The following is a 24669-nucleotide window of genomic DNA, read 5'->3' as shown; positions in this document are numbered from 1 at the left end:
ATGACCAGCAATTTTGATGAACTAACAGTGAACCCAGCAAGAGAGTTGCTTCTATATCCAAAGCTTGATGAAGGCATACATTGCTACTATTCCGTGCGAGGGTATTTCTGTACGTGGAGAATGCTAATAACTGAATGCCATGTTAGCCTGTGAAATGATGAAGGAACTGAAGGATTTTTTGTCAGACAATTCAATAAGAATGTTAGGTCTTAGCAGCTGAGGAGGGTAATATAACACTGAAGACAAATTGTCTGGGCTCTTTAAGAATACATGGCTGGTGCTAAGAAAATCTTCAAGAGCCAAGTATTTTGAGAATTATAAAGTGATGTTATAACAAGGTCAGGAGTCTAGGTACATAGGTTTTAAATTACTGCAATAGCCTATAACAGAGTCCTATAAAGGGGATGAAAGGTACTTCGTTACAACATTGGAAAAGCAAACTTAGGTGCTTCTGAGACCAGTAGGTATAATTTGTATGGCTTCTTCAGGTTTGTGTTAACTGCACAGAGTTGGCTAGTATGGTCAGAGGTGAAAGAATATTTCTTGGGAAATTAGTTAATGAAGTAAACCATTGGAAATGAACCTTCAATTACTGAAATCTGACACCTGCTAAAATAAAGCTCAGTAAAGCATTTCATTTTCCTTTTTTCTATTCAAGTCAGGCGATTTGGAAAGTCATACCAGTGGTGTATTTAAGGAAAGCAAAACAACAAAATAAAACCAATTGCTTTTCATTTAAAATAAGTCTGAAGTCTCTCCAGTCTGTGCCTCCAAGATGACAAAAGAAGGAACAACGGTCGTGCCAAAAAGGGCCATGACCACGTGCAGCCCATTTGCTGCACTAACTGTGCCCAATGCGTGCCCAAGGACAAGGCCATTAAGAAATTCGTCATTCGAAACATAGTGGAGGCCGCAGCAGTCAGGGACATTTCTGAAGCGAGCATCTTCGATGCCTATGTGCTTCCCAAGCTGTATGTGAAGCTACATTACTGTGTGAGTTGTGCAATTCACAGCAAAGTAGTCAGGAATCAATCTTGTGAAGCCCGCAAGGACCGAACACCCCCACCCCGATTTAGACCTGCGGGTGCTGCCCCACCTCCCCTACCAAAGCCCATGTAAGGAGCTGAGTCCTTAAAGACTGAAGACAGACTATTCTCTGGAGAAAAAATAAAATGGAAATTGTACTTAAAAAATAAATAAATAAATAAATAAATAAAGTCTGAAGACCAGTTGCCAAATCATGAGTTATATTAAATGGGCTGGCCAACTCACGTCATGTTCTCCCAATTACAGCCCTCTATAAATCACAGTACAGTCTAGTTTTTATCTTCTGATTTTTTTTTCATCAGGACACAAAATGATTCCCAACTAAGTGCCTTACAACCACCCCAGGACAAGTTCCGTGGGCATCCTTTGAAAATGAAAGCACCGTTACAACACACCACTGATCAAGAGGAAAGTGCCTTTGTACTCAATGGCGCAATTGGTATTTGCGGCCACCGGTACAGCAGCTTTCTTTCATTTCTCTTAGTGCTAGTTCCAAAGGCAACATAGCCAGGTGCCATTCTGAAAGGAAACTGCTATAACTAGTCTTAATAGCATAAATCAGCACTTTCCCAAGTGAAAGATGGGCTACCCAGAGACATTTCAAAGACTGAAGTGGGGAAGTCAAAGGAGAGAACCATGAAACTAGCGCTGTGTTTGCTCCTCAGATGTCAACACAGATGTTGTTTTTAATCCACCTTATCTATTGAATACTAACATGCTCACATAGTTTCCTGAGGAAAAGAACAATTTCTGTTTGATTATGCAGTTTTCACCAAGTCAGAGACAATTGCCATTCCATTACAAAAATGGTGGCTGACCTCAAAGGAGGGGGCGCTCAGCTCCGCCACTCCCCTGCCCAACCTTGCTGCTGCTAAGTTGTTTCCCGGTCAGTGATGGATTGTAGCTTTGTCCCTTTCCCTTTCCTACATCTTATTAACCATACTTGATGTTAAATAGGGGTGGGCTTATTCTGGGATAGAAACGGTTACCAGTTACCATTTATACAAACTTGCAAAAAATGCAAAGCCCGTATTTTATATGGATACTATATAAGCAAAAAAAGCATAAATGGGCACAACACTGAAGAAAAGTGGAAAATGGAAATGGGGCGAGGGAGGGGTACAAATGAGGCTTCAAACATGTGCAAAACTTTATTTTAAAATGAAGAGATAAAATACGGAAAAACATTGAACATTTTAAAATCTAGACAGTGGGTTTATGGGTATGATCCTGAGTTTTTCTGAATGTTTGAAATAGTTCATAAATATTTTAACAGAAAAAAAATACTGGCATTTAAGAACTAGAAATCCCGTATATATCTGAGAACTACATCATGTAAAAGAAAAAAGAATCTCAAAAGTCAGCTAATAATTATATCTGAGAGTGAAGTGTTAAATATTTTTCATCCAAAGAGAGTAGATATTTTCTACTCACTGTCAGGCACACTCTGATATTTAACATACTTGTTCCTAACTCCATGAGCTAGGTATTCTCTTCATTTTACAGATGAGAAAAATAAGGCTCAGAAATTTTATTTTTTAGATTAAGACAAGGTCTCACTCTGTCACCTAGGCTAGAGTGCAGTGGTGCAACTTCAGCTCACTGCAACCTCAACCTCCTGCGCTCAGGTTATCCTCCCGCCTCAGCCTCCAGAGTAGCTATGAACTACAGGCATGCACCACCACATCCAGTTAATTTTTGTATCTTTTGTAGAGATGGGTCATGCCATGTTGCCCAGGCTCACAAATTAACTTAGCTAGTAGCCCCCTGAATAAGCAGTAAATCAGGATTCAAAGCCAGGTTCAAAGGCTGGACTCTAAGATTCACGCTGTCAAATCACACTGCCTGACCTGTTAAACCAGCAGATTCAATTCTGGATGAGTGACAGGCCCTCTGAGCGAGTGGGCTCAAAGATTTGACAAGATGCTAGGCTCCCTTCTTTTTAAAGTATAACCAGAAGGCTCTCGAACAGGGAATTTCTGCCCACATTGCTTTTCCTAGTGCCCAGATTGTCACAGTGCCTGCATTAGCCACTTTGGTGATCTTAGACTTCAAGCAGTCACCAAACTTAACTAAGTCCCTTACTACCAGGGCAGTGGCTGTGAAGACCAAAGGTTGGCCAAGGTCTTGAAAACAAAATGTGCCCACGTTGTGGTATCACAGCATCTGTCACAGTGTTTTGAGCCCCAGAACCTAGCAGTGGCTGGCACATCACAGGCACTAAATAGTTGCTCAAATAATCAAATACTAACTAGGTGGCCCTTAAAAATAAGGTAAAAAATAAATCATGGGCAAAATTTCATATTAAGTGCATGAAGCAAGATATTTATGTAATATGATCCAAATTTTGTAAAAATTATGTATACTAACTGGCCCTCACTTGCTCAGGCGCATCTTAGCCACAGGTACGTAAGTAGACACCTGCAGCCTCTCGCTGTGGAACAGCCGATAGGGGGAAAGCCCGTGCAAGGCTCACTCACAACTATCACCAGCCACATGGAGCACCTGCCCACATGATACCTGGGGGTGCAAATTTGAAGTTGCCATTTTCCCTCCACGTCACGGAATTCCTCATGGCCAGAATCCTGTTAGTCATAGCCACAGGCTCTTTTGTATCCAGGCGTCAGATGCTCTAGGGCAGGGGTGTCCAATCTTTTGGCTTTCCTGGTCCACACTGGAAGAATTGTCTTGAGCTACACATAAAATACACTAATAGCTGATGAGCTTAAAAAAAAAAAAAAGTCACAGCTGGGTGCAGTGGCTCATGCCTGTATCCCAGCACTTTGGGAGACCAAGGAGGGCAGATTACCTGAGGTCAGGAGTTCAAGACCAACCTGGCCAACATGGTGAAACCCTGTCTCTACTAAAAGAAATAAAAAAATTAGCCAGGTGTGATGGCGGGTGCCTGTAATCCCAACTACTCGGGTGGCTGAGGAGGAGAATTGCTTGAACCCGAGAGGCGGAGCTTGCAATGAGCGGAGATCGCGCCACTTGCACTCCAGCCTGGGCGACAGAACGAGACTGTGTCTCGAAAAAAAAAAAATCGCAAAAAATCTCACATTTTACAAAAGTTTATGAATTTGTTTTGGGCCACCTTCAAAGCCATCCTGGGCAGCATGTGGCCCATGGACAACAAACTGGACAAGCTTGCTCTAGAGGATGACTTCTAAGTATAGCTATGGGCATCCCCCTCAAAGTGGACACCATGCAGGCTGTGTGGCTTGTACAAATCACACCATCCCAAATAACATCTTTAAATTTGTCTACCCAGGCATTTCACATGATGTAGCTAACAAAAACTTTTACTGTTAGAGAAATATACAGAAAATCCTGAAGGATGGATATACACCAAAAATGTTAAAAGTAGCTGCCTCCTATGAGATGAGTAAGTTCTGGAGCCCTGACATACAATGTGGTGGCTATCTTAGTAATAATGAATTGTATACTTGAAATTTGCTGAGATTATTTATTCTCACCACATAAAAAAATGACATAGGCCGGGTGGGGTGGCTCACGCCTGTAATCCCAGCTCTTAGGGAGGCAAGAGGCGGGAGGACAGCTTGAGCCCAGGAGTTCGAGACCTGCCTGGGCAATATAGCGAGACCCCGTTCTCCAGAAAAAGGAGAAAAAAAAAAAAGCGTAAAAAATTACATAAATTTGTAAATGTAATTTGTCAACTTGTAAATTTGTTTAACTCAATTTAACAAGGTGATGGAGATGTTTAGTAACCTCCTTGTGGTAATCATCATTTCACAATGTATACATGTATCAAAACATTATATACCTTAAATATATACAATTTTCATCAAATACCTCCATGAAGCTATAAAGAAATTTTTAAGTTATATCATAGGATTGTGATAGTATGTTTCATTTTTTGCATGCTATCCGAATTTTTCTGCAGTAAACATATCACTTCTAAGACACTTACTAAATGCTTAATGAACAAAGCCAAAGGTCACCTGTCTAGTGCACTGGACAAGATGTCTATACTCCAAAATTATATTTCAAATTATTTTAAAAAGAGTCTATATTAATTCAGCAATATCAAAGTGGTCCAACAGTCATGTGCCAGAGCATACAAAAAGATGTGGTCCTACTCTTGCTTTAAGTAGGAAAGCAAGATGTACGCATACAAAAATGTTTAAATGCCAGGCAATATGAGGAACTACTGCTAAAGGTATACAAGCAGGAGGTGTTTCATCCGTGTTTTGAGAAAGGGCACACTTATTTGTGAGCTGCAACAAGGAAGAACGGCTTCATGGAAAAGGGGGCCTTGAACAGGACTTTGCAGGATTCAAATTAAATCCTGAAAGAGCAATTCAGAAAGAGAATGACCCTGGGCAGACTGAGATTTGGGAATCAACACAAGCGTTGGAGTGATAGTGAAGAAAGTAACCTGGCTCTCAGCATAAGAGAAGAACCCCAGTGTTTTCTGGGGGAGTGGTAAAAGGTAAAATGATTGTGGGAACAAGACAGAAAAAGTAGAACCGGGTTAAATGAATTTGGGGAAAACTGAGTTAAACAAATTTACAAGGATTCGTTGTAGTGATCTAAGCTCTCAGTAGGCTAATGTGCGTTGAGTCCCCACTAAGGGAAGGAAGCTAGTGTTATTAGGGTATAGAAGATACCTTTGGCAAAGCAGGAGTTTAACAGATAATGGAGGAAAAACAATGAAGGGTTTGAATGCTAAGGCTAAACTGGGCATGCTGGCCTTGGTCCTTCTAACAAGGCCTGGATCTCCCACAGAACAAAGGCTAACCTGCTAATATACCTTTAAGTTTTTACACAACAGAACTCAGAACCAGATATTGCTGTCACTTCCCATCCCATCCACTTATTTATATGCCCAACAAAGGTTAGTCCCATCTTCTGAGAGCACCTTACAGTCCGCGGCCCCTTCCTGATGATCTGGAAGCTTGGGAAGCAGCACACCTCCTTATGAAATCACTGAAGGGTGACTATGAGCAACAGGAAGCAGTGGAGGATTCCAAGTATGACATAAGAATACATTTTTTAAAAATCTTTTAGAAATTTTTTAGAATCTGATCAAGCAGTTTTTGCAAATTACAGGTGACAGACATTTGTTGTAAAATCAATTCAAGGTGACATAGCCAGGATTTCTTAAAAAGCAAAGAAAAAAATGCACACATGCACCAGATACATCGCATGTAAGAAGGGCAAGTCATGTTTCAGGATCCTTCTGTCATGTATAACATACTGACCTCTGTGTTCTGAACTGTAGTTCAAAATGTATTTCTTACTTGGGTCACAACTACAAGGTTCAAAAGTCACTACTCTATTAGATGGAGGACTTAAGGCAGAAACTGGAGGCTGCCACATTCACCCAGAAGGCCCTGGGATGGTAGCAGTAGGAAGAAAAGATAAACAGAAGAGACACTTAAAGAATGTGGGTGAGGGAAACCAATGAGAAGGCCAAGGTAACTACACCTGGGTAACTTGGGGAAAAGGTAGCTATAACCATAAACAAGTAAATTGTGGAGAGCTGGTTAAGGGGTATGTAGAGATGGCAGGGAGGCACACTTGATTTCCAGAGACAAGAGGACATCCAGATGGAACCACAAAATAAGCCCTCCCTCACCACCTCAAAACCAAGTCCACATTACTTTAATTTGGTCACCTATAACAATACTATATTAATTCTTTCACTTATACAATGTTTTAAACTTATCATCTGTCCTCAACCAAGTGGTTAGGGACTTTCAGAAGCACATAATCACACTAAAGAACTAATATCATCAGTCCCTGGCTATTACATTATTTACCATCCCAAGGGCTTCACTGTGATTTAGTATTTGATGGCTAAGCACAGAAGGGTCTGTTATTTGGCTCTGTGTGGACTATGACTACATCAACATGGGGATGCACAAGCTACCTAAGCACTACCGCGCCGGCGCTAGTAGGAGAGCACTGAGCCAAAAGGTCCCCAGAGGCTGCCACATAGTCTCTGCCCATCCTGAGTGAAGCTGCACACTTGGCTCAAAGGCCCTGCTGATCCACCGAGAGGGCACAAGGGGGCATAAGGGAAATGGCTGAACTCCAACAAATCACTTTATGCAGGACTGAATCCCCAACATACATCAGAGGAGACAATTAAACGAGGGAGAGTGGACTTAAAGGTAAAATGTCATCCCCCAACATGCCTGTGATGACGAGTTTTGCCTTACACAAGCCTTTTTAAGTAAATTATATTAATTACCAACATTCAAAAACATCCAACATTCAAGGGTTCTGCATCTCGTTTATTAGACAGCACAGAAATAACAGGTTTGGAGTATATTACAAAAAGAGCTCAAACTGTTCAGATACAGCAACTGGGCTTACTAGGGGACAGAAGGGGGAATACGTCAGACTACTGTACAGGGACACAAAGACTCCTCATCCTAAACAAAGTATTAAGGTACATAGACAAGTTTCTTGTAAGACAGAAAACAGAGAAATCCACAGTAACTCTAACACATCCCTTAAGGAATAAGCATGTATTTGTAGGAAGCAAACAAAGCTTTCCATAGAGAAACCACTTTCACAGGATGATTAGGTGGACCTGCAATGAAGAAAATACATTTCAAAAGATGGGTTCAGACTTACACCAAGTTTTCACTGAAATACTTAAAAAAAAAGACCCTTCTCTGTATCAAAAGAATTAAAAAAAAATACATCACGGATAAAATAAATCTCAGGAAAGGTCCAAGTCCTATTCAGAGACATACATTTGCAAATTAATATAAATTTTAAAGTTTGACAACAAAAATACTATTTGGAACTACCTAGAATAGGCCAAGCTAAGTTCGTGTTCTGCTTTAGTGCATTACATTGAAATGAATCTCATTCTCACTATAATTTTTTTCTTTTTAACTTTAATCACCAGCGGCTGGTCAACTGAAATGGACATGAGAACTATATAAATGTCAGAGAAATATGTAAACCTCATTAATGTTTCCAAAAATTCATTTAGAGATAGAAACAGGTCCAAATAGATGCCTGTCTAAATGCACTGCAATTACGTTACAATTATTTTTCCAAATACACAGATATGCTCTGTCTTTTCTCAGCTCATTACTGACTCAAACAATTTGCCCTTCTGGGATCAATTGTTTGCTAATAAATAATTGTTTACAGTCACAAAATGATATTAGGAGGTTTTCTTATTAGTTTTCCTTCTGCACCCTAATAAGATTGAAAACTAGCTGATTCCCAAGAGTCTAACCTTAACCTCGCTTTGTTTAACAGCCCAGGAAATGATGAACCATCTGCTTCAGAAAATAATGGACGGCCAAGAGGAAATATTGTTTAATTGTAGATTAACCTCCTCATGAAGCAGTCTGAAGCAGCTTTAGAATTAGCAACTATAACCAGCAAAAGAAACAAATGGCTCACGAGCCTTTTCCTCTACCATTTAAGGTCCAGAAAGAATGCAAAGGGATTTTTATTACACTTATTTACAAACATTTATTTCCACAGTGGAAACAAAAAATCATCAAGGTCAAAACTTATTCTCAAAACTGCAGTCACTTGCCCTCCAATTTTGTTTGCCCAAATACCTTTAATGCAGCAAACCATCAAACCATCTCATGCACTTAAGAAGGTGTTTATTTAAAAAAAAAAATTCAAAAACCTCTTTTCCATTATTTTCAGGTTGTTATAATATTAAAATTAATATTTTCCCTGGTTTCTTTAATAGTAATAAATCCACCATTGGGGAGTACGAATTGTTTTATTATCATCAACATGGCACTTAAGTAAATGAAATCTTGTCAAGTACATGGTGACCTACAAGTTCAAAAGAAAAAAAGAACAGCATGAGATCAAAATGGCCAGCCAGGACAGGAGATACAAAAGTGACAGATTAAATGCAAACACAGCCCTTTATCCAACAGGCTTCACATGCTAAGACTTTTCTAAAGTCAAACCTGTAAAAGCATATATGATATGGAATATTTAATATTCTGCCCCCTCTTAGGGGCTCAACCAATCAGCAAGGGTACCATATCCATTTTAACTCAGCAAAGTATAGGAATCCTGAAAACATTCAGTTATTCTACAAATATGTATCGAGAACTTCCTTTAAGGGCCTGGGGAGAGGGGACAAGGAACTGGGCAGATACTTGGAGTAGGTATTTTATAGTTTAACACATGCTGAAGTATCAGATTTCCCTTAAAGCCTGGTGGAGGTAATTAAGTAAAAAGCTTTGCCCTGTTGGTATCAAAAAATGTAAATGGCTCTTCTCAGTCAACAGTTACAACCAAGAACCAAAGACATCTATGAAAATTTCAAAACTAAGGAAATTTGCAATTCCAGGCAAGGCCATATTACTCTGGGTTTCCAATAAGACCTGAAGGTCACTTACTTTGTGTTAATATTAAAGAAACAACCTCTGTGGAGAGGAAAGATTTTTGGCAGTTCAAATTCTTAAACATCTTAAATAGAATTTACTAAAATAAATTATTCTTGAATTCCTCAACTTAATTTTGAAGCAATGAGCTGGTAATAACTCCAGAGATTCAAATAATAGAGCCTATTCAAGAAGAATGAGAGTTTGACATTCTTCTCTACAAAACAACTAGGCACAATTTTATCCATCAGACGTCTATCAACCTACGGATATTGAAAGCTTGGGAGAACATGATAACATCAACTCCAACCCTACAGTCAGCTGTAATATCGAGCAGGCATCAACAATGCTATTCATGAATTTAGAAAAATTAATAAATCCTGGGTTGAATGCAAGAAAAGGCTCAAATACAGGTGAAGCATACTCACTTGGGTTTTGTTTCTGCATCTGTCACTTGGCGAATGAAGATACCATCTTCAGGATGTTCTGTGTCATCCATTTCATACATATATGATGATGCTATTGCAAGCGTAGTCCCATCATTACTGAAGGCAAGTGATGCGATGCTCGTGGGGTACCGATGGAATTGGCACAGTCGCTTTTTGTTAAATGGATCCCAAATATTTACAAAGCCATCAGAACCACCTGGAAGTAATTTCAAAACAGTTAAAATGGTTCTTAACACCACATACAGAAATAACCATTCTCTTAACAGTTAATTTTTAAGGTCATAGAAGTTACATTTCCCTAAAGCACTGTACAGATTTTTTTTCACTAAATACCATAAAAAGCAAGCACCAAATAGTATAATAATTAAATATAGGTCAGCATGCCATACTTTACCTGTGGCAAATGTATTGTGGATATTGTGAAAAGAAATGGCATTGACTGGGTAAATCTGCTCAATATTATTTTCTTTTAGTCTGTGACATTTGAAGGCATACTTCTTCTTCTGTACCTCAGGGCTTGGGTCCAAATACTCAACTGCCACTCGGCCTTCAATAGAGCTTAATACATAACCCTGCCAATAGAGAACCAGAGGGAAAAAATGGTAAATTCCAGCTTCCAAAAACAAGGTGCTAATTCCCAAATTCAACCCACACTAAAGAGTGATTATTTCAGAAATGAGAAGTACAGCAGGCTTTAATGAAGTGTTTAGGCTGTACTAACATAGTTATGACGACTTTAAAAAGAAAATAAGACTCATCACATGCTTTCCTCACAGGTACCAGGGCCCTGCACATTACTATAAAAAATATCTAGTTATTGCATCAAACCTAAACAAAAATTTAAAGTGTTTTAGTGTCGCTTATTTGTTGTCCTGTTGTCCTGCCCAGCAGACTCAAATTTGTTCCCTCAGTTAAAATATATTCTTCTATGTTCTGTGCCTCTTCATCGCGAACAACTGTTAAGAATTGTGTTTCCTTCATTGGGGGCATCAATAATCCAAATCAACTAGAACACCAGTCTTCCATCTCAGTCATACTACTTCTTGCATTTAATACAGCAAGTCAGGTTTGCACAAAGACTTTCAGGGACATTCAAAAGTGGTTTACAATTTTAAACGTTTTTTCATCTTTCGTTGAAATGACAGTATCTTAAAAAATAAGAGCTAACACACCAAATATGAAATCTATGATTTTTTTAATCCTTCAAGGTATGAAAAAGATTTATTCCTGAAAACTGTTTATGAAGAAATATATGTCAGTAAAATCCTACTTTTTAACTTCCATTACAAAGTAGAAATAATCCTATAGAAAACATTAGATATAATGGCATTAAAATAATGTTCACAATGTAAGCATATTTTAATCACATATCTAAATCTCTAAAGTTTCACATAACTGCAATTCTTTATCTTCAATGGAAACTTACAATTTCCTAAAAAAAAGGAACTGTGATCACCATTTGAGGTACTGGCCTTTGCAGGTTAAAAAGCAAAGAGAATAACATACCTGCTTCAAGTTCTACAACCACCAAAGGACAGCCATAAGATACCAGAAGACACCTTCTGTTTTTAATGACTTTTCCTCTTGCAAAATTCCTATCGCACCTGACCACACCACCATCGCCTCTTAGAACTTTAAGGACTTGAGGGAGGAGGGAGCTCACTAATAAACAGGCTAATATCATTTAGCGATGATGGAAGGTGACCCACCCTGTACATCAAGAGTCAGTCATAAGAGGGGCCCTGCCTCTCTAATCTCAGTTGAGTTTAAGAAAAAAAAAAACTATCAAAGTTCTATTGTCAAACTGGGGAAAGAACTCTATAAGCATTAGGGTTACAAAAAGGCAAAAAGAAAACAGCAAATTCCATAAGCTTAAAATCCAGATATAAATTTTAATTCAGCATTTTGTAAACTGAAATATCTGCAAAGCCCTCTTTGATTACTGTATACCTATGAAGCATCCTGGACCAGGATCAACAAAAGGTCAGAAGACCTCCTCTATTCAAACCACTTCCTGAGCAGATTACTTGGTCTCTCTGAACATCAAGGTCGTCTCTAAAATGGGGGTTAACGCACTTCCTTTTAACACATGGCTGTCAAAAATATCAAGGAAGAATACACCTAATAGCAAATTCTAAATCACTACTGAAAAAAAAAAAAAGAAAGCTTTAGGGGCTAGTGGCCAAATCATTATAATATAAGATCATATTATTTTCAAATTCCAGAACGAAGAGGAGGTATAGTTCAATACCTGCTTGTTTGGAAACGCTCGTATGCAGCGAGTCTGGTATTTCAGGCTGGACTCCCTGCGCTGCTGCACGTAACCCATGTTCCGTAAGTCCCACACCAACACTCTGCGGCCTGCTGTTCCCACAATCAGCCGGTCTCCAGACACTGAGAGGGTATATACCTTTTAAAAAAGATCAAAACTTGCTAAAAATCACCTTCTTGCCTGAAAATGGCATTTTGCCCCAAAATAAAGTCCATCTGATCATAAGACCATAAAAAATTAGCTGACTGAATTCCCCAATCACAGATAACAATTTTAGATACTGCAATTATTCAAACCAAGTAATTCACATAAAATAGCAAACCCATGATGCTCTCCATACTTCACCAAGCATCATATAATGTACATTCTAAGTAATTCTGTAAAGGAGCTTTTGAAGTCTTAATTCTCTCCATTACTAAAACAAATTAAACTATTTTTCCCAGCCTTCATGTTTCATTTAGAGACAACATAAAAGTGTAAAAAAAAATTCAAAAATGAGATAATAGAGCCATAAAATAATTCAAGGTAGAGCTTAATGGGTTTCTGGCTTTTCATAAAACAATCATTTTCAAAATTATTTTTCTAAAACCACCTTTTAGAATACTTCATTTTGCAACTCTAAAAATCTTGATTTTTTTTTCCCCAGTTGTTACATGGAATAAATAGGCCTTTCCAGGAAGGGTGAGGGAGCCACCACTAATTAGATGTTTAGCAGCCTTTGGTGGCATACAAACTCAAAATTAAAAGACAAGATAGTGGTCTGACATATGACAAAGCAATTCTTGTGCCCTGACGTAATACTATGCATTCAAGATAGAAGTTCAACATTAGGGAAAATTTTTAAAAGTAGTGTATCCCCTATTTTTCCCCTTATAATGTCTTTCTTCAATATTAAACTTTCCACAAAAATTCCTTTATAATAAACCATAGAATTTCCCACAAGCAAACATTTAGTGGTTTATTTGCAAATATAATGTTACTTGGAAACAAAACAGAGGTAGCCAACTCATTAAAAAGGTGGCAAAAAAATATTCTCCTGATCATATTCAGTCACTTTTTAAAAATCTAGACTTGCGATTCACAAGTGTGCTCTATTATTTTCAATAAATAAGAAACTCTAATCTGACTTAGCATTTTCAAACCTGGAGAACTGCCATAAAAAATGTAGAGAGGCCCCATGGCAAGGTAAGATGTCTCTTCAACATTCAGTACTTAAGCCATATGTTAATAATCTCTAGTATGTTAACCACATACCATCAGCTGAAGAACCAAGTTAGCTTTAACAATGCCATGTCCCACCCCTCTCTAGAATCTGGCCTTAAAATTCAACAATTAATGTGACCAAGGGAAAAATAAGGAATTAAAATTAAGATTCAAAACAATAGATTTAATATAAGCAGATTTAAATGTCAGAAATGTTAAGATTTATCATAGCTTACTCAGAAAACAAAATGTTTGCAGTAAAATGAAAATTAATCTAAGATGTATAAAGTACCAAACTTTAAAAATAAAGAATCCAGAAAGAGATCGATTTATAATGGTACAATCATACTGGGAATTTTATCTTAAATCTTTACTATATAGGTGACACACAAGCTTCTAATAGTGCTTTCTATCCCCACCGATCATAAATCAAGTGAAACCACTGTCATGCTACTGACTAGGTATATACATTTATCAAAGAAAGTATTAAAAAAAATGACATAATGAACCTTGCTGAACCAATAAGCAGCTGGATTCAGTGTGGCTGTCCATTATATGATATTCTGTCAGCAATTTATCACAGTTCTTAACATGTTACATACAACCATAAATCAAAACTAGAAACAATGCAATTATTTTATTCTGAACAAAGGTCTTGCCAGGAGTAGATTCTACTGTGATGTGACAAAAATAATGGCTCTTTGGATGCACTATTGTATATAATGATGGCTAACAGGAATTGAATAGTATATTTATGCTGAGGAAATAGACTCAAGTGAAGGATACCTTTAAACTGCTTAAACAATCAATCTTTAAAATTAACTACCACCTGATAAAGTCTGATGAGGATACAGAAGGAATGCTCAATTACACTTTTATCATACAGATCAAAAGGTTAGAATAATACACAGAGTTTTGGTTTTAAAAAGCTTTGTTCACTAAGGCGCCTTGAAACTACAACTGTCAGTATTAAAAAATAAATATACAAACAGTACAAGCCAGGGAACATAAAACACCTTTCTCACTGAACTTGAAATGATAACCCATTTTGCCCTCTCAACAGTCAACCCAAAGAAACCTCAGATAACAAATGAAAATAAGTGATGCTCCATCCAGTCTTCTGGTTTGGGACGGAGCATCAATTTAAGACAATCGAACAGTCTGCTAAATGACTTCTCTGAAAAGGCAATGAGTTGCTTCTCAATTCTGCGATTTAAAGCATTAACAATACATGGAAGCAAATATAACAACTGACAAATAAAAGTTGGCCCAAAATCCCAAAGTTAATTTTCTTTTGCATTAAAGCATTTCCATGTAGTTGGATTTATAAAACCAACTGTCAAATTTTTTTCCCCCATGTTGACTTTTCACCTTTAAATTCAACAAGCATAGTCGACAATCATGCATCAAGACAAAAATCACCCCAAAACCATCAACTCCTGCAATGAATATGAAGAGCCTACCTTTTCAGGCTGAGAGAAGGTCCCGGCATTACAAGGAGTTCTGGGATCCCACAGTTTAACTGTCTGATCCCAACTTCCAGTGACCATCACATTCACTTCTGGACAGTATTCAACACATCTGATAGGGGCATCATGGGTCCCAACAAGATTTTCTATAGGGAAAAAAAAAGGGGGAAAAATCCCCAACATCTAGCTTACTACCTTTACTAAAGATTCCTAAAATAAACAATTAAAAGAAACATTCATTCAACTGTAATGAATTTTCCTCATCCAACCCCATGGAAATGTCTACAGACAGAAAAATCTCTCCATGACTACAAAGTTGTCCATTCCTCTCTGTTCACCTTACAGTGCACACTTCACATGACTCACTAGTATTGCACATACCAAAGGCTGTCTTGAATTTCAGATTACATTAACATAGTGGCATGTCTGTTATCTTCCTCACTTGGATTTCCTATCAGGAATTGCGTTTACCTCTGTGATCTCTGCCCGTATCTAGTGCAAGGTCTGGTACAGGCTAGGTGCTCAAGAAATATCTGTTGAATGAACAAATGAATGGAGAACTCTGCTCTTCTAGATCAACAACATTTATGCTGAACATTAAGCCAATGCTGCTAAGAAACTTATTTACATGGCTAAAGGGTTATGAGAACTGGGAGTGAAGTCCTCTCATTACTCCACTTGGTTCCACTGTGGTTCAAATTTTCAATAGACATTTTCTTTCTTTTCAATTTGAACCTTCTCATTATATCTCATTTATTCCTTCAACTAACATCTACTATGTACCAGAATCTGTGCCAACTGCTAAGGATATAGGAATGAACAATATATGGTCCTGACCTGCAAACAGTAAGATTAGTCCCAGCATTTTGGGAGGCCAAGGTGGGCGGATCACAAGATCAGGAGTTCAAGACCATCCTGGACAACATAGTGAAACCCCGCCTCTACTAAAAAATACAAAAATTAGCCGAGCATGGTGGCGCACGCCTGTAGTCCCAGCTACTCGGGAGGCTGAGGCAGAATTGCCTGAATGTGGGAGGCGGAGGCTGTGGTGAGCCAAGATCACACCACTGCACTCCAGCCTGGTCAAGAGAGTGAGACTCCATCTCAAAAAAAACAAACAAAAAAAACAACAACAAAAAAAAACAAGAAAGAAAAAGAAAGGATTTCATGAAGTTTGGCAGTGACTTTCATAGAATAAACAGCTAATTCTCTATGTAACACTGAAAATCGAGATGTTTGCTTTTCAGTGTTTCTCCCTACCCCTACAAGTTTCTGAATAAATAGAACCTAGACCTACAAGCTTACTTATTACACAGGGTAAGCTACTGGCAAACAAAACCAAATACCTGCAGTATAAGTTACAGAAGAAAGTAGCTTTCATGCAAAAGCCTCTTCCAATTGGGTGCTTACTTTTTGACAAAATGTGGCCATCCTCCATCCATTCTCCTGTTGCTCAACTCATCTTCTGTCTAGTCATATCTCTGTACCCTCCTATGTCCTTAGAATATCTATGTCTGATGAATACACATGCAAACAAATGTTCAGCTAGAGAGCTCTATGCATTTGGGTTCCGGTCCAATCTCTAACACTGTGCCAATGTCACGAAAAAAATTTGAGTAAGTCATTTCATATCTGGATCTCTAAGAAATTACTTAACTGAAAGGAAATGTATCATCTAGTTACTCATTCAAAAAATGCAACGGAAACATATTTTGCTAAATACCTAAAACAAACACAATTAATACAGACATGATTGCCTATTTTTTGTCAGGTTTTAAATCTACCTTTAGCTTCTGAAAACTAAATTAGTTTCTGAAAACTGAACTCTCAAAACATCAGCATTGTAGTGGAAAATCCTAATGAAACGCTGGCCAGTCTGGGATCCAGCCCACTTCTAAGGACAAAATAAAGGCCAAATACTTAAGTGTCAATTTATGTAAACACTGACAATGGTGACCATAACTGGCTTTACTGCAAAAATACATGCATAATATTCTGTAATCAGTAACTTAATGGTTATCATTTAAATTAAAAAATCCTCAATTCAAGCCACCTGTACTTAAGCAAGTTCGTAACTAAGCAATTTAGGAACTACTCTTCCTACATAAACATTTATACTTTAGAACACTAGTCAAGAAAACAAAGTGGTAAAGATATGGTCACATTACCTTGATCAGTGTTCAAATCATGCATTTTCAATTGATGATCCAGTCCTCCACTCCAGGCATGCGTTGGATCCTATAAAATAGTTTTGAACCGTTTAAAAACTAGAACTTTTGAAAGGGTTTCAACATTCTTATTTCTACAAGCAAGTGTTCAGTTTATGCTCGGGATATGCACTGGGCTCAACTATTCATGGTAAACAAACCAAAAAACAGCATAAAAAAGCAAGTGGTCACTAAACTCCTGTGTCTGGAAATTAAAGGAGGGCTGCTTTATCCTAGCCAACACGCTAGCTGAGGGTAAACATACATTTCCCCTAAACGGTTCCTTTCAATACGGCAGCCAAAACAGTATTGCTGCAAATATAATGATCGTATTTTCAGAAAGTTTAGAGTTACTCCACAAGCGTGTAACAGAAAAGGGGAGACGGAGTTTCCAATGTCTGCATGTCCCCAACCCAAAACGGTACAGGTTCAAGGCAGATGCTCCTGAAAAGCTAAAGAACTGTCCAAATAACCCCACCGACAGACGCCTCTACCCAACACTGGAAAAGAAACGCTCCTCACGTGGAGAATCGTTAACACAGTAAGAGGGCAGGAGCAGGGCGGGAGGGCACCTACGTAGAAGGCGCAGTCCAGGACGGCGCCGGTGTGCTGGTACTTGAGCCGCATGGAGTTGGCCGGCACATCGTAGAGACGCACGGACGTGTCCCAGGAGGAGACAAGCAGGAACTGGGAGGTGTTGGGGCTGAACTTCACGGAGGAGATGCCATCCTCGGGTGGCTGGTTCAGCTTGAACTCGTTAGAACCGGTCATCTGCAGAACAGGCGCCCAGTCAGAGTCCCCAGGGGTCCCGCGGGCTGGGGCTGCGCACTGATAGCCTGGCACTGGGGGACCCCCCAGAGGGAGGGGCCCAGAGGACTACCGCGAGGAGACTCTGCGCTTGCGCCTGCGCCGAGCACTCGCCCGCCAAGGTCCGGACTCGCCCCATCATCCGGCCCCCGCCGCGCCCAAACCGGCCCAGCCCGCACCGCCGACCCCCTAAACCCAGCCCGGCCCGCAGCGATGCCCGGACCCCAGACTGTTCCGTTTCCCCTCTCCCGGGTCCCGTCGCCCCGGGCACTCCTAAAAATAAAGGGAAAACAATAGAAACGAAACGGGATCCCCTGCGAATCGAACGGCCCTGCCAGTTGCGGACCCGGGAAGTCCCTGGAGAGCCCGCTCCCGCACACCGTCACCTCGCCTCCCTACCTTGGGCTCCCCTCAGAAGCAACGTTTCCACTACTCGCCACTCGCTGCCGCCGCCGCCGCCGCCGCCTCCTTGCTTCCCTCAGAACACTCGCAGGCTGGGCGAAGGAGGCGGAGAGGAAGCTCCAGTGTAGACCTGCCATTGGCTGATTTCAAACGCCAACGTCTCAGTCTAGGCGGCCGATTGGTCCGCTCAGCTGCCCAGCATCGGTCAACCCAGTCATCCTGTTCCGGCTCAAAGGGAAACCGCTGTTTTTCCGATCACGTGGGCTCATTTTACCACAGCGCTGGGGCATCAGCGTTCGAGCTGGACGCGTGGAAACTACACCTCCCAAGGAGCATCGCGCCAAGGCTCTGTTCACGCCCTCTCCCGCCCGCGTATGGCATTCTGGGAAATGTAGTTTTCTAGGGGCTGACGCTCTGCCCGCCCGCTTAATAGAAAGCAGGAAAGATCTTTACAGCTCTGTCCATGGCGCCCTCCCCTTGAAGTTAGTCTCTGAAACACAAGAATCCCATTTTGGGCAATACTTCTATAGTCCTAAAGTTGTCTCCCTATCCCTGGGCGTGCACACGCCCGTGAAGCTAACCAAAAGTTGATGTAGAGAAGGAAATATTTGCTCTATCAACTGCATTATTTTGCCTTGATTTTTTTTTCTCATTTCTTGGGAATTTCCACCTATAAACCAGGGTCTCCCATTTCCCATTGTCTCAAGTTCTGCTGAAGAAACCCATTCATATTTATATTATGCTTTATCTCTCCAACCCATCTTTCCACAAACATTTATTGAGCCTCCACTGGCGCCAGGCCTGGTGAGAGGCTCTGGAAAGATGCATGTAATCAGACCAGCCTTTGCCCTTCAGGAACCCCCCTTCAGAAGGGTGAACAGCCTGGGAGACAGTACTCTGCAATGTGTTAAAGCTCCCACCACTTCTTTTAGAGCTGTTTTTTGAAGGGTCCTGAAACGACAGCTACAAGCCTCTCCCCTTCCACTCTGTCCTGCCACTCCCCAAAGTTGCAGGCTCAGTGTGCTCCATTTGCTGTTTTCTAGAATCCTCTAGAAATGAGGATCAAGAAGGTTGCTTGAGTAATGAGAAATTGTTTTATCTCCATGAAAGAAAAGCAATACTTAATCAGTAGAATGAAGTGACTGAGTTATTCTTGAATGTCAAAGGCTCACTGAAAAATTTCAATTAATCCATGCTTTAACCGCTTTTTCACTGCCTTTTGCAAAAGAAAAATATATATCGTTTTATTTGATTTTGTATGAAGTGAGAGAAAATTGCGGGATTAAAGTGATTAACTTTTAAGGGACATTAATGAGAAAGTGTTGATGATCTTTATGCATTCACACACCCTGAACTGGATGCACCTCTTTCTATGATTCCTGACACAAGAAACACACATACAACAGCAACCTTTCTGCCTACTGCATTGATGACATTACTGCTGAAAGACTCTTGCCCTCCTTCCTTGCCAGTCCTGGTACTTGGTTCTCTATCTCTTCTCTTTCCACAAGTTAATGGCTGAATTCAAAATTTTGAAATGCAGTTCCTTACTTCCATTCTAACTTTAGCTAAATAATTTTACCTCCTGACTTATCTGGTTCCTTCTCCCAGTTGTTTATTTAATTATATTATTGTTCCAAGATTCTGAGCATGAATTACCCACTAATAAAATCTAAGTGTATTTCATTATCCAGTGTGTGTATGATTCAGGTCCCTCTGGGCATGCAGTTGCAGCCCGACTCGATTTGAGTTTTAAGAAACGTCAATCTTTTAAATCCAGTTTAGAGGCTGAAAGGAGGCTGATGATTTTGCTGATTATTCAAATGAATTGATAGTCTTGAGACAGGAAATCTGGCAACAATGGAGTCCTGAACATTTAAATCCAAATGCAAAGTTGTGTGTGTGTGTGTGTGTGTGTAAAACCTAGTTACCTGTAAGAGAGGAATTCCTAAGAACTAATTATACTGTTGGATCACGGTTGACAGCTAGTTTCTGGATTAGTAAAAAGAATGAAATATACACATCATGACAAACTGGAAAAGGATCATTCCCTAAAATTTTAAGGGCACAAATCACTGTCATTAAGTGACTGAAATGGCTATAAGAAACCACTTCCTATAAGGGAAACCTACAGAGGATACAGTGACCCAATACTGTTAAAACCATGATCTCTTGTAAAAACTGTAATCTATTGAAATGCAAACAAAAATGATATGGATGGAATATTCCTATAGAAGCAGTTCTTTGGACGCAGTTTGGTTTTTTCGTGGAATATTCCAAGAACATTAGAAAAAATTTCAAAAGGGTCATCTGAAGCAAAAGAATTTCATTGAAACGAAGTATATGTATACGATAAATCACAAGAAAACGAATCCACTGTCTCTTTTATCGGACTACCCAATAGCATAGTTTCTCAGCATGTAGTAGGGCCCAGTAAATATTTACTGATGTAAGCTCAGTTGAAATAAATGTAATTGAACTAACCTAGTGTCGGCAGATGTGTTCTTGGGTAACATCCTTCTGACATCACCCTGGAATAGATTGTGATTTTTATGAAATCTAATGTGAGAAGAAAAAACATGATCTCAAAATGGACAACATGAGATAGAATATGTTTGGCCAGTTTACAAAAAATACTGCGAGTCACATAGATGTTTACAGATATCCTGTATATATTCACAAAATGTAGATGATTTCGATGCCTTGCAGCTCAGAGTCAACTCTCACACGCAAATGTTTTCCTTCTAGCGGATGAGATAGGGCCTCAGCGCTGCGGACTCCAGGCTCCTTTGCATCCGCTCTGCCGAGCCAGAGGCCGGAGGAGCTCGCCCCAGGTGGTGCTGAACCACCGGCTTCCTCCAAGCTCAGGCTTCCTTTCCCGAGGTTTTGCCAAGAACAGGTGGCTGCAAACTATTGGGAGCGAGAATCTGCAATTTGCATGATACTCCCGCGGCTATTCTCTCGGTGCAGCGCCCTCCCAGCCCCTGCGCGGCCGCAGGCGTCAGGGCGAGGAAGTCCGTGGGCGCCCCCGCCGCGCGTCACGGTTCCATTCAGAGCAAGCGGCCGCGTGCTAGCCGGTGATCCAGCCACACGCTGAACCAATGCAAACTATTAACAACAAAAGAGTGTAGGGAAGCGCCTTTGCCTCCCTCACCTTCTTTGCCTGGTCCCGGGCCTCGGATCTCTCCTGAGCCGCAGAACTGCCTCACCGCGCCCAGTTCCCTCTCCGCGCGAGACACATAACTCTGCCACCGGCCGGGTAGCTGGGCACAGCAACAAGCTGGTCGCGCCAAGCTCGCTGCGAGCAAAGTGGAGGCTTTACCAGGTACAAGCAGCGCCATCGCCTGCTTTATACCCCTGGAGAGGAAGTGCGCGGCACAGGGCATGTCATAGCGGGAGCTGCTGTGGCCAAGCTCAAGGGGAGCCCAGTGCCGGGAATATGCCGCTGGGCACCCGGCTCGCTTGTTCCCAGAAGGCAATCGCTTAAATGGCGAGGCCTGCCTCCCAGTCTTTGTCTTTCTCCGCGCGGACTCTTGAGCTGGATTCCAGCCGGGGTGCGCCCCAGCCCGCGCGACGATTCTGGGCGTTAGGAGGGAGAGTGGGCGGGCAGCTCCAGCCACGTGCAGTCTGGGCGGTGCCAAGGTCCCGACCTTTAACCCCTGGCCCCGGTCCCACCCTCCACGTGGAGCGAGCCAGACTTCCACAGACAGACGCATGCAAGTCCTTCCACCGAAAAACCTGAAAACCTTCCGTGCGTTATCATGCCGGGCAACCAAGCCCACCAAAGTTAGCAAAGATGTTTAAAATGTTTTATTTTTTTTCTTTTTAAAAATATTTACAGATCTGAACTCTCCCCCTTTCGTCCCTACCATCCTCGGGATGAGGGAAACGAAAATAAGCAATTTGGTAATTGTCCAAAGCCTCTGAGGGCCTGGCTTGGCCGAGAGTGTATGCATGTACATATATACAGGTGTATATATGGGGGAGGAGTGTACCTGGTTTTGTAGGTGTTTTCCTGATTTTTTTCCCTACCAACCACAGCCTGTCTGGCCAAAACTCCCTTTCCCACTACCACCCGAGAACATCCCACTCCGAATGGTTTTCAAAGCGTACTGGTTCGGTCTAGGTAGGAAGCAGGCTCTCTGACTTAGGGAATGCCGATAAATACCCGAAATAATCAAAACAAAAAGTAGGGCAGAGGCCATAAATAAGAGCTAATGAATACACATGGTGTATTTCTTCATATTTCTGGAAACACGCCGCCTTGCTCCGGAGCCCTGCTTACAGTACAGTACGCGCCCGGCTCTGCGGGCAGCTGGAGGCGGCCCGGGGCGCAGGCGGGCGGCGCGGGGCGGCGGGCCGGTCAGTAGTCGAGCTTGTTGTATAGGTTGTAGAGAGGTAAGGCCGAGAGGTTGCTTCCCGGGTAGTAGAGCGGCGCGGGAAAGGCGAGCGAGCGCGGCACCGGCACGCGCAGCAGCGAACTGTCCCGGAACACCAGCGGCATGCTCACCAGAGTCTGCGCCGACGCGTGCGCCATGTTGGCCGCCTCCAGCTCAGCCGAGAGCTGCCGCTTCCACTTGTTGCGGCGGTTCTGGAACCAAGTCTTTACCTGGGTCTCCGTGAGCTGCAGGCTGGAGGCGAGGCAGGCGCGCTCCGAGCTGCTCAGGTAGCGCTTCATGTCGAAGGTGGACTCGAGCTGGTACACCTGGCTGCGCGAAAAGACGGTGCGCGTCTTCTTCTTGGCCGCGCCGGCCTGCCGCTCAGCGCCGCCGTCCCGCGGCCGCTCGGACCCCGGCGAGGGCGAGCCCGCGGGCAGGAGCCTCTCTTTCTCTTCTTTAAAGTCCGAGTGCGAAGGAGAGAGGAAAGGCGTGCGCTCCAAGCCGCCCGGGCCCGAGCCTCCGCTGCCCTTGGGGGTACCTGAGGAGCGAGAGCAGACAGAAAGGCCATGGAGTTGGTTGGGGAGCCTCGGAGACCGCCAGCTCTCCCTGGGACCAAGCGGTTGGCAAGCGCCTGCAGCCTTGGTCCCACCTTACCAATCCCCTCCTCTTATCCCTCTCACTGGCCCCTGCAAACCCAGCACCCCGTCCTTTAAAAGCGACAAGAGAGGGACCCAGCTACTTGGAGTATGGGGTCTCTGTGCTCCCACCTTTATGAACGGGCCAGGGGCAACAGGGAGAGGAGGTCTGGAGGGGGAAACATTAGCGTGGTTTTAAAAGGCGAATTTGCCTGGTGGTAATTGAGCTGGAAGAGTTCCTCGAGCTTTATAGGGTGGCATCATTTCACAGGCCGTTTGTTTGGAAATCACGCTAAGGACTAACGCAGGACTCCCCTTCGTCAAATGTTGTAAAGAGGAACCGTCTCTGAAATGCACCATTGTCAATCATCTTGGAGTGCTAATCATTCCAAGGAGGAGAGAGAGAGAAAGGCAGAGATACGGAGCAAGTGAGGAAGAAGACTCAGAAAGAGATTACGGTGGAGACAGACTGCCCAGACCCGACTTGCAGATCTCCACCTCGTGTCCGGAAAGAAAGTACCAGATGTGCAGTGATTGAGGACAGCCGGGTGTACGGCCGGCCGCGTGTCCCTCTCGCTGTGGCCCACTCTCTTAACAACTCAACCTTCCCCAAGAAGCCCAAGCCCGCACGGGTCTGTGTTCGCCTCCTCCCAGGGGCCCACCGGGCGGAGGAGGCACCACCGTGCGCGCCCCTCTCCCCGCGGTCCCGAACCCCCGGCTGCCGCAGCTCTGGCCAGAGGGGGCCCGGCGCGGGAGTCTTGGCGGGGCGCTCAGCCTCCCTCCCCTCGCGCTCGCTCGCTGCCACACTGGCGACGTGCGATGCTTACCCAGGCAAGGAAAAGGGATGGGGGGATGGTGCTTGGGGCCCTGCTCCTTAGGGCCGTGCTGGTCTGGGCAGAAGCAGGCGGGCGCCTTCCAGCCGTCGTCCGGCTCCTCCTCCTCCGAGGACACGGACAGGCTGCGCTTCCTGGCTGGCCAGCCGACGGGCTCCCGCGGTGTCTCCGAGGGGCCCCCGCCCAGGATGGACTGGATGGTGAAGCTGGAGACGCCACCGGCCGCCGGACACCCCTTGCCCGCATCTTCTTTGCTGCCCATCCTGGGTTCATAAGAAATCGAAGGAAACCAAGAACTCCCTTTAGAGACGATCTGGGTGATCTGGGTGGAAGGTGGTGCAGCAGGCAGGCAGCGGGGAGGGGCGGGGAGGGAATCTAGGGGGAGGGGGCGCCGAGGCTGGTGAGGCGTCCCTTCCGCGCCAGGGACATGCAGGCACCGGATGGCTGCGCAGGGGTTCCTGCCCGCCCGGCTCTGGGTGCGCCCGCCCAGCCCCGGTGCAAATGCCCCTTCCTCGCCCGCCAACTCGCCGGGTCTCCGGCGGCGCGGAGGCGGCGCGGCCTCATTTGCATAGAGGTTACCCGAACGCGGCCAATCGCAGCGCCGCCGAGCGG

At 42.8% G+C, this 24669-nt stretch overlaps 3 protein-coding genes across 4 annotated transcripts; 1 reads left to right on the top strand and 2 right to left on the bottom strand.

The window, feature by feature from the left end:
• Nucleotides 1-1151, top strand: LOC101138009 (small ribosomal subunit protein eS26-like). The gene is made up of 2 exons (XM_063709698.1): nt 1-109; nt 776-1151. Exons 1-2 carry the CDS (start codon nt 1-3, stop codon nt 1117-1119), a joined length of 453 nt encoding a protein of 150 aa, XP_063565768.1. The 3' UTR covers nt 1120-1151.
• A 6138-nt stretch (nt 1152-7289) lies between these two features.
• BUB3 (BUB3 mitotic checkpoint protein) lies at nt 7290-18558 on the bottom strand. 2 transcript variants are annotated; one of them, XM_004050231.4, is made up of 8 exons: nt 18208-18558; nt 17578-17772; nt 16963-17032; nt 14789-14940; nt 12102-12260; nt 10245-10422; nt 9830-10046; nt 7290-8838 (listed from the first exon to the last, which is right to left on the bottom strand). In XM_004050231.4, exons 2-8 carry the CDS (start codon nt 17770-17772, stop codon nt 8823-8825), a joined length of 987 nt encoding a protein of 328 aa, XP_004050279.1. In that variant the 5' UTR covers nt 18208-18558; the 3' UTR covers nt 7290-8822. The 2 variants fall into 2 exon arrangements, with proteins under 2 accessions (XP_004050279.1, XP_004050280.1); XM_004050232.3 differs by having other exon boundaries at nt 7290-7612; nt 18208-18523.
• Nucleotides 18559-21946: 3388 nt separating this feature from the next.
• On the bottom strand, nt 21947-24562 carry HMX2 (H6 family homeobox 2). The gene is made up of 2 exons (XM_004050233.4): nt 24052-24562; nt 21947-23127 (listed from the first exon to the last, which is right to left on the bottom strand). Exons 1-2 carry the CDS (start codon nt 24317-24319, stop codon nt 22574-22576), a joined length of 822 nt encoding a protein of 273 aa, XP_004050281.1. The 5' UTR covers nt 24320-24562; the 3' UTR covers nt 21947-22573.
• Between the last annotated feature and the right edge of the window lie 107 nt (nt 24563-24669).

This window comes from Gorilla gorilla, chromosome 8 (genome assembly GCF_029281585.2).
Source record: "Gorilla gorilla gorilla isolate KB3781 chromosome 8, NHGRI_mGorGor1-v2.1_pri, whole genome shotgun sequence".
Taxonomy (NCBI): Eukaryota; Metazoa; Chordata; class Mammalia; order Primates; family Hominidae; genus Gorilla; species Gorilla gorilla.
Note: the sequence above shows the minus strand (reverse complement) of the source record. Positions and strands in the feature narration are given on the sequence as shown.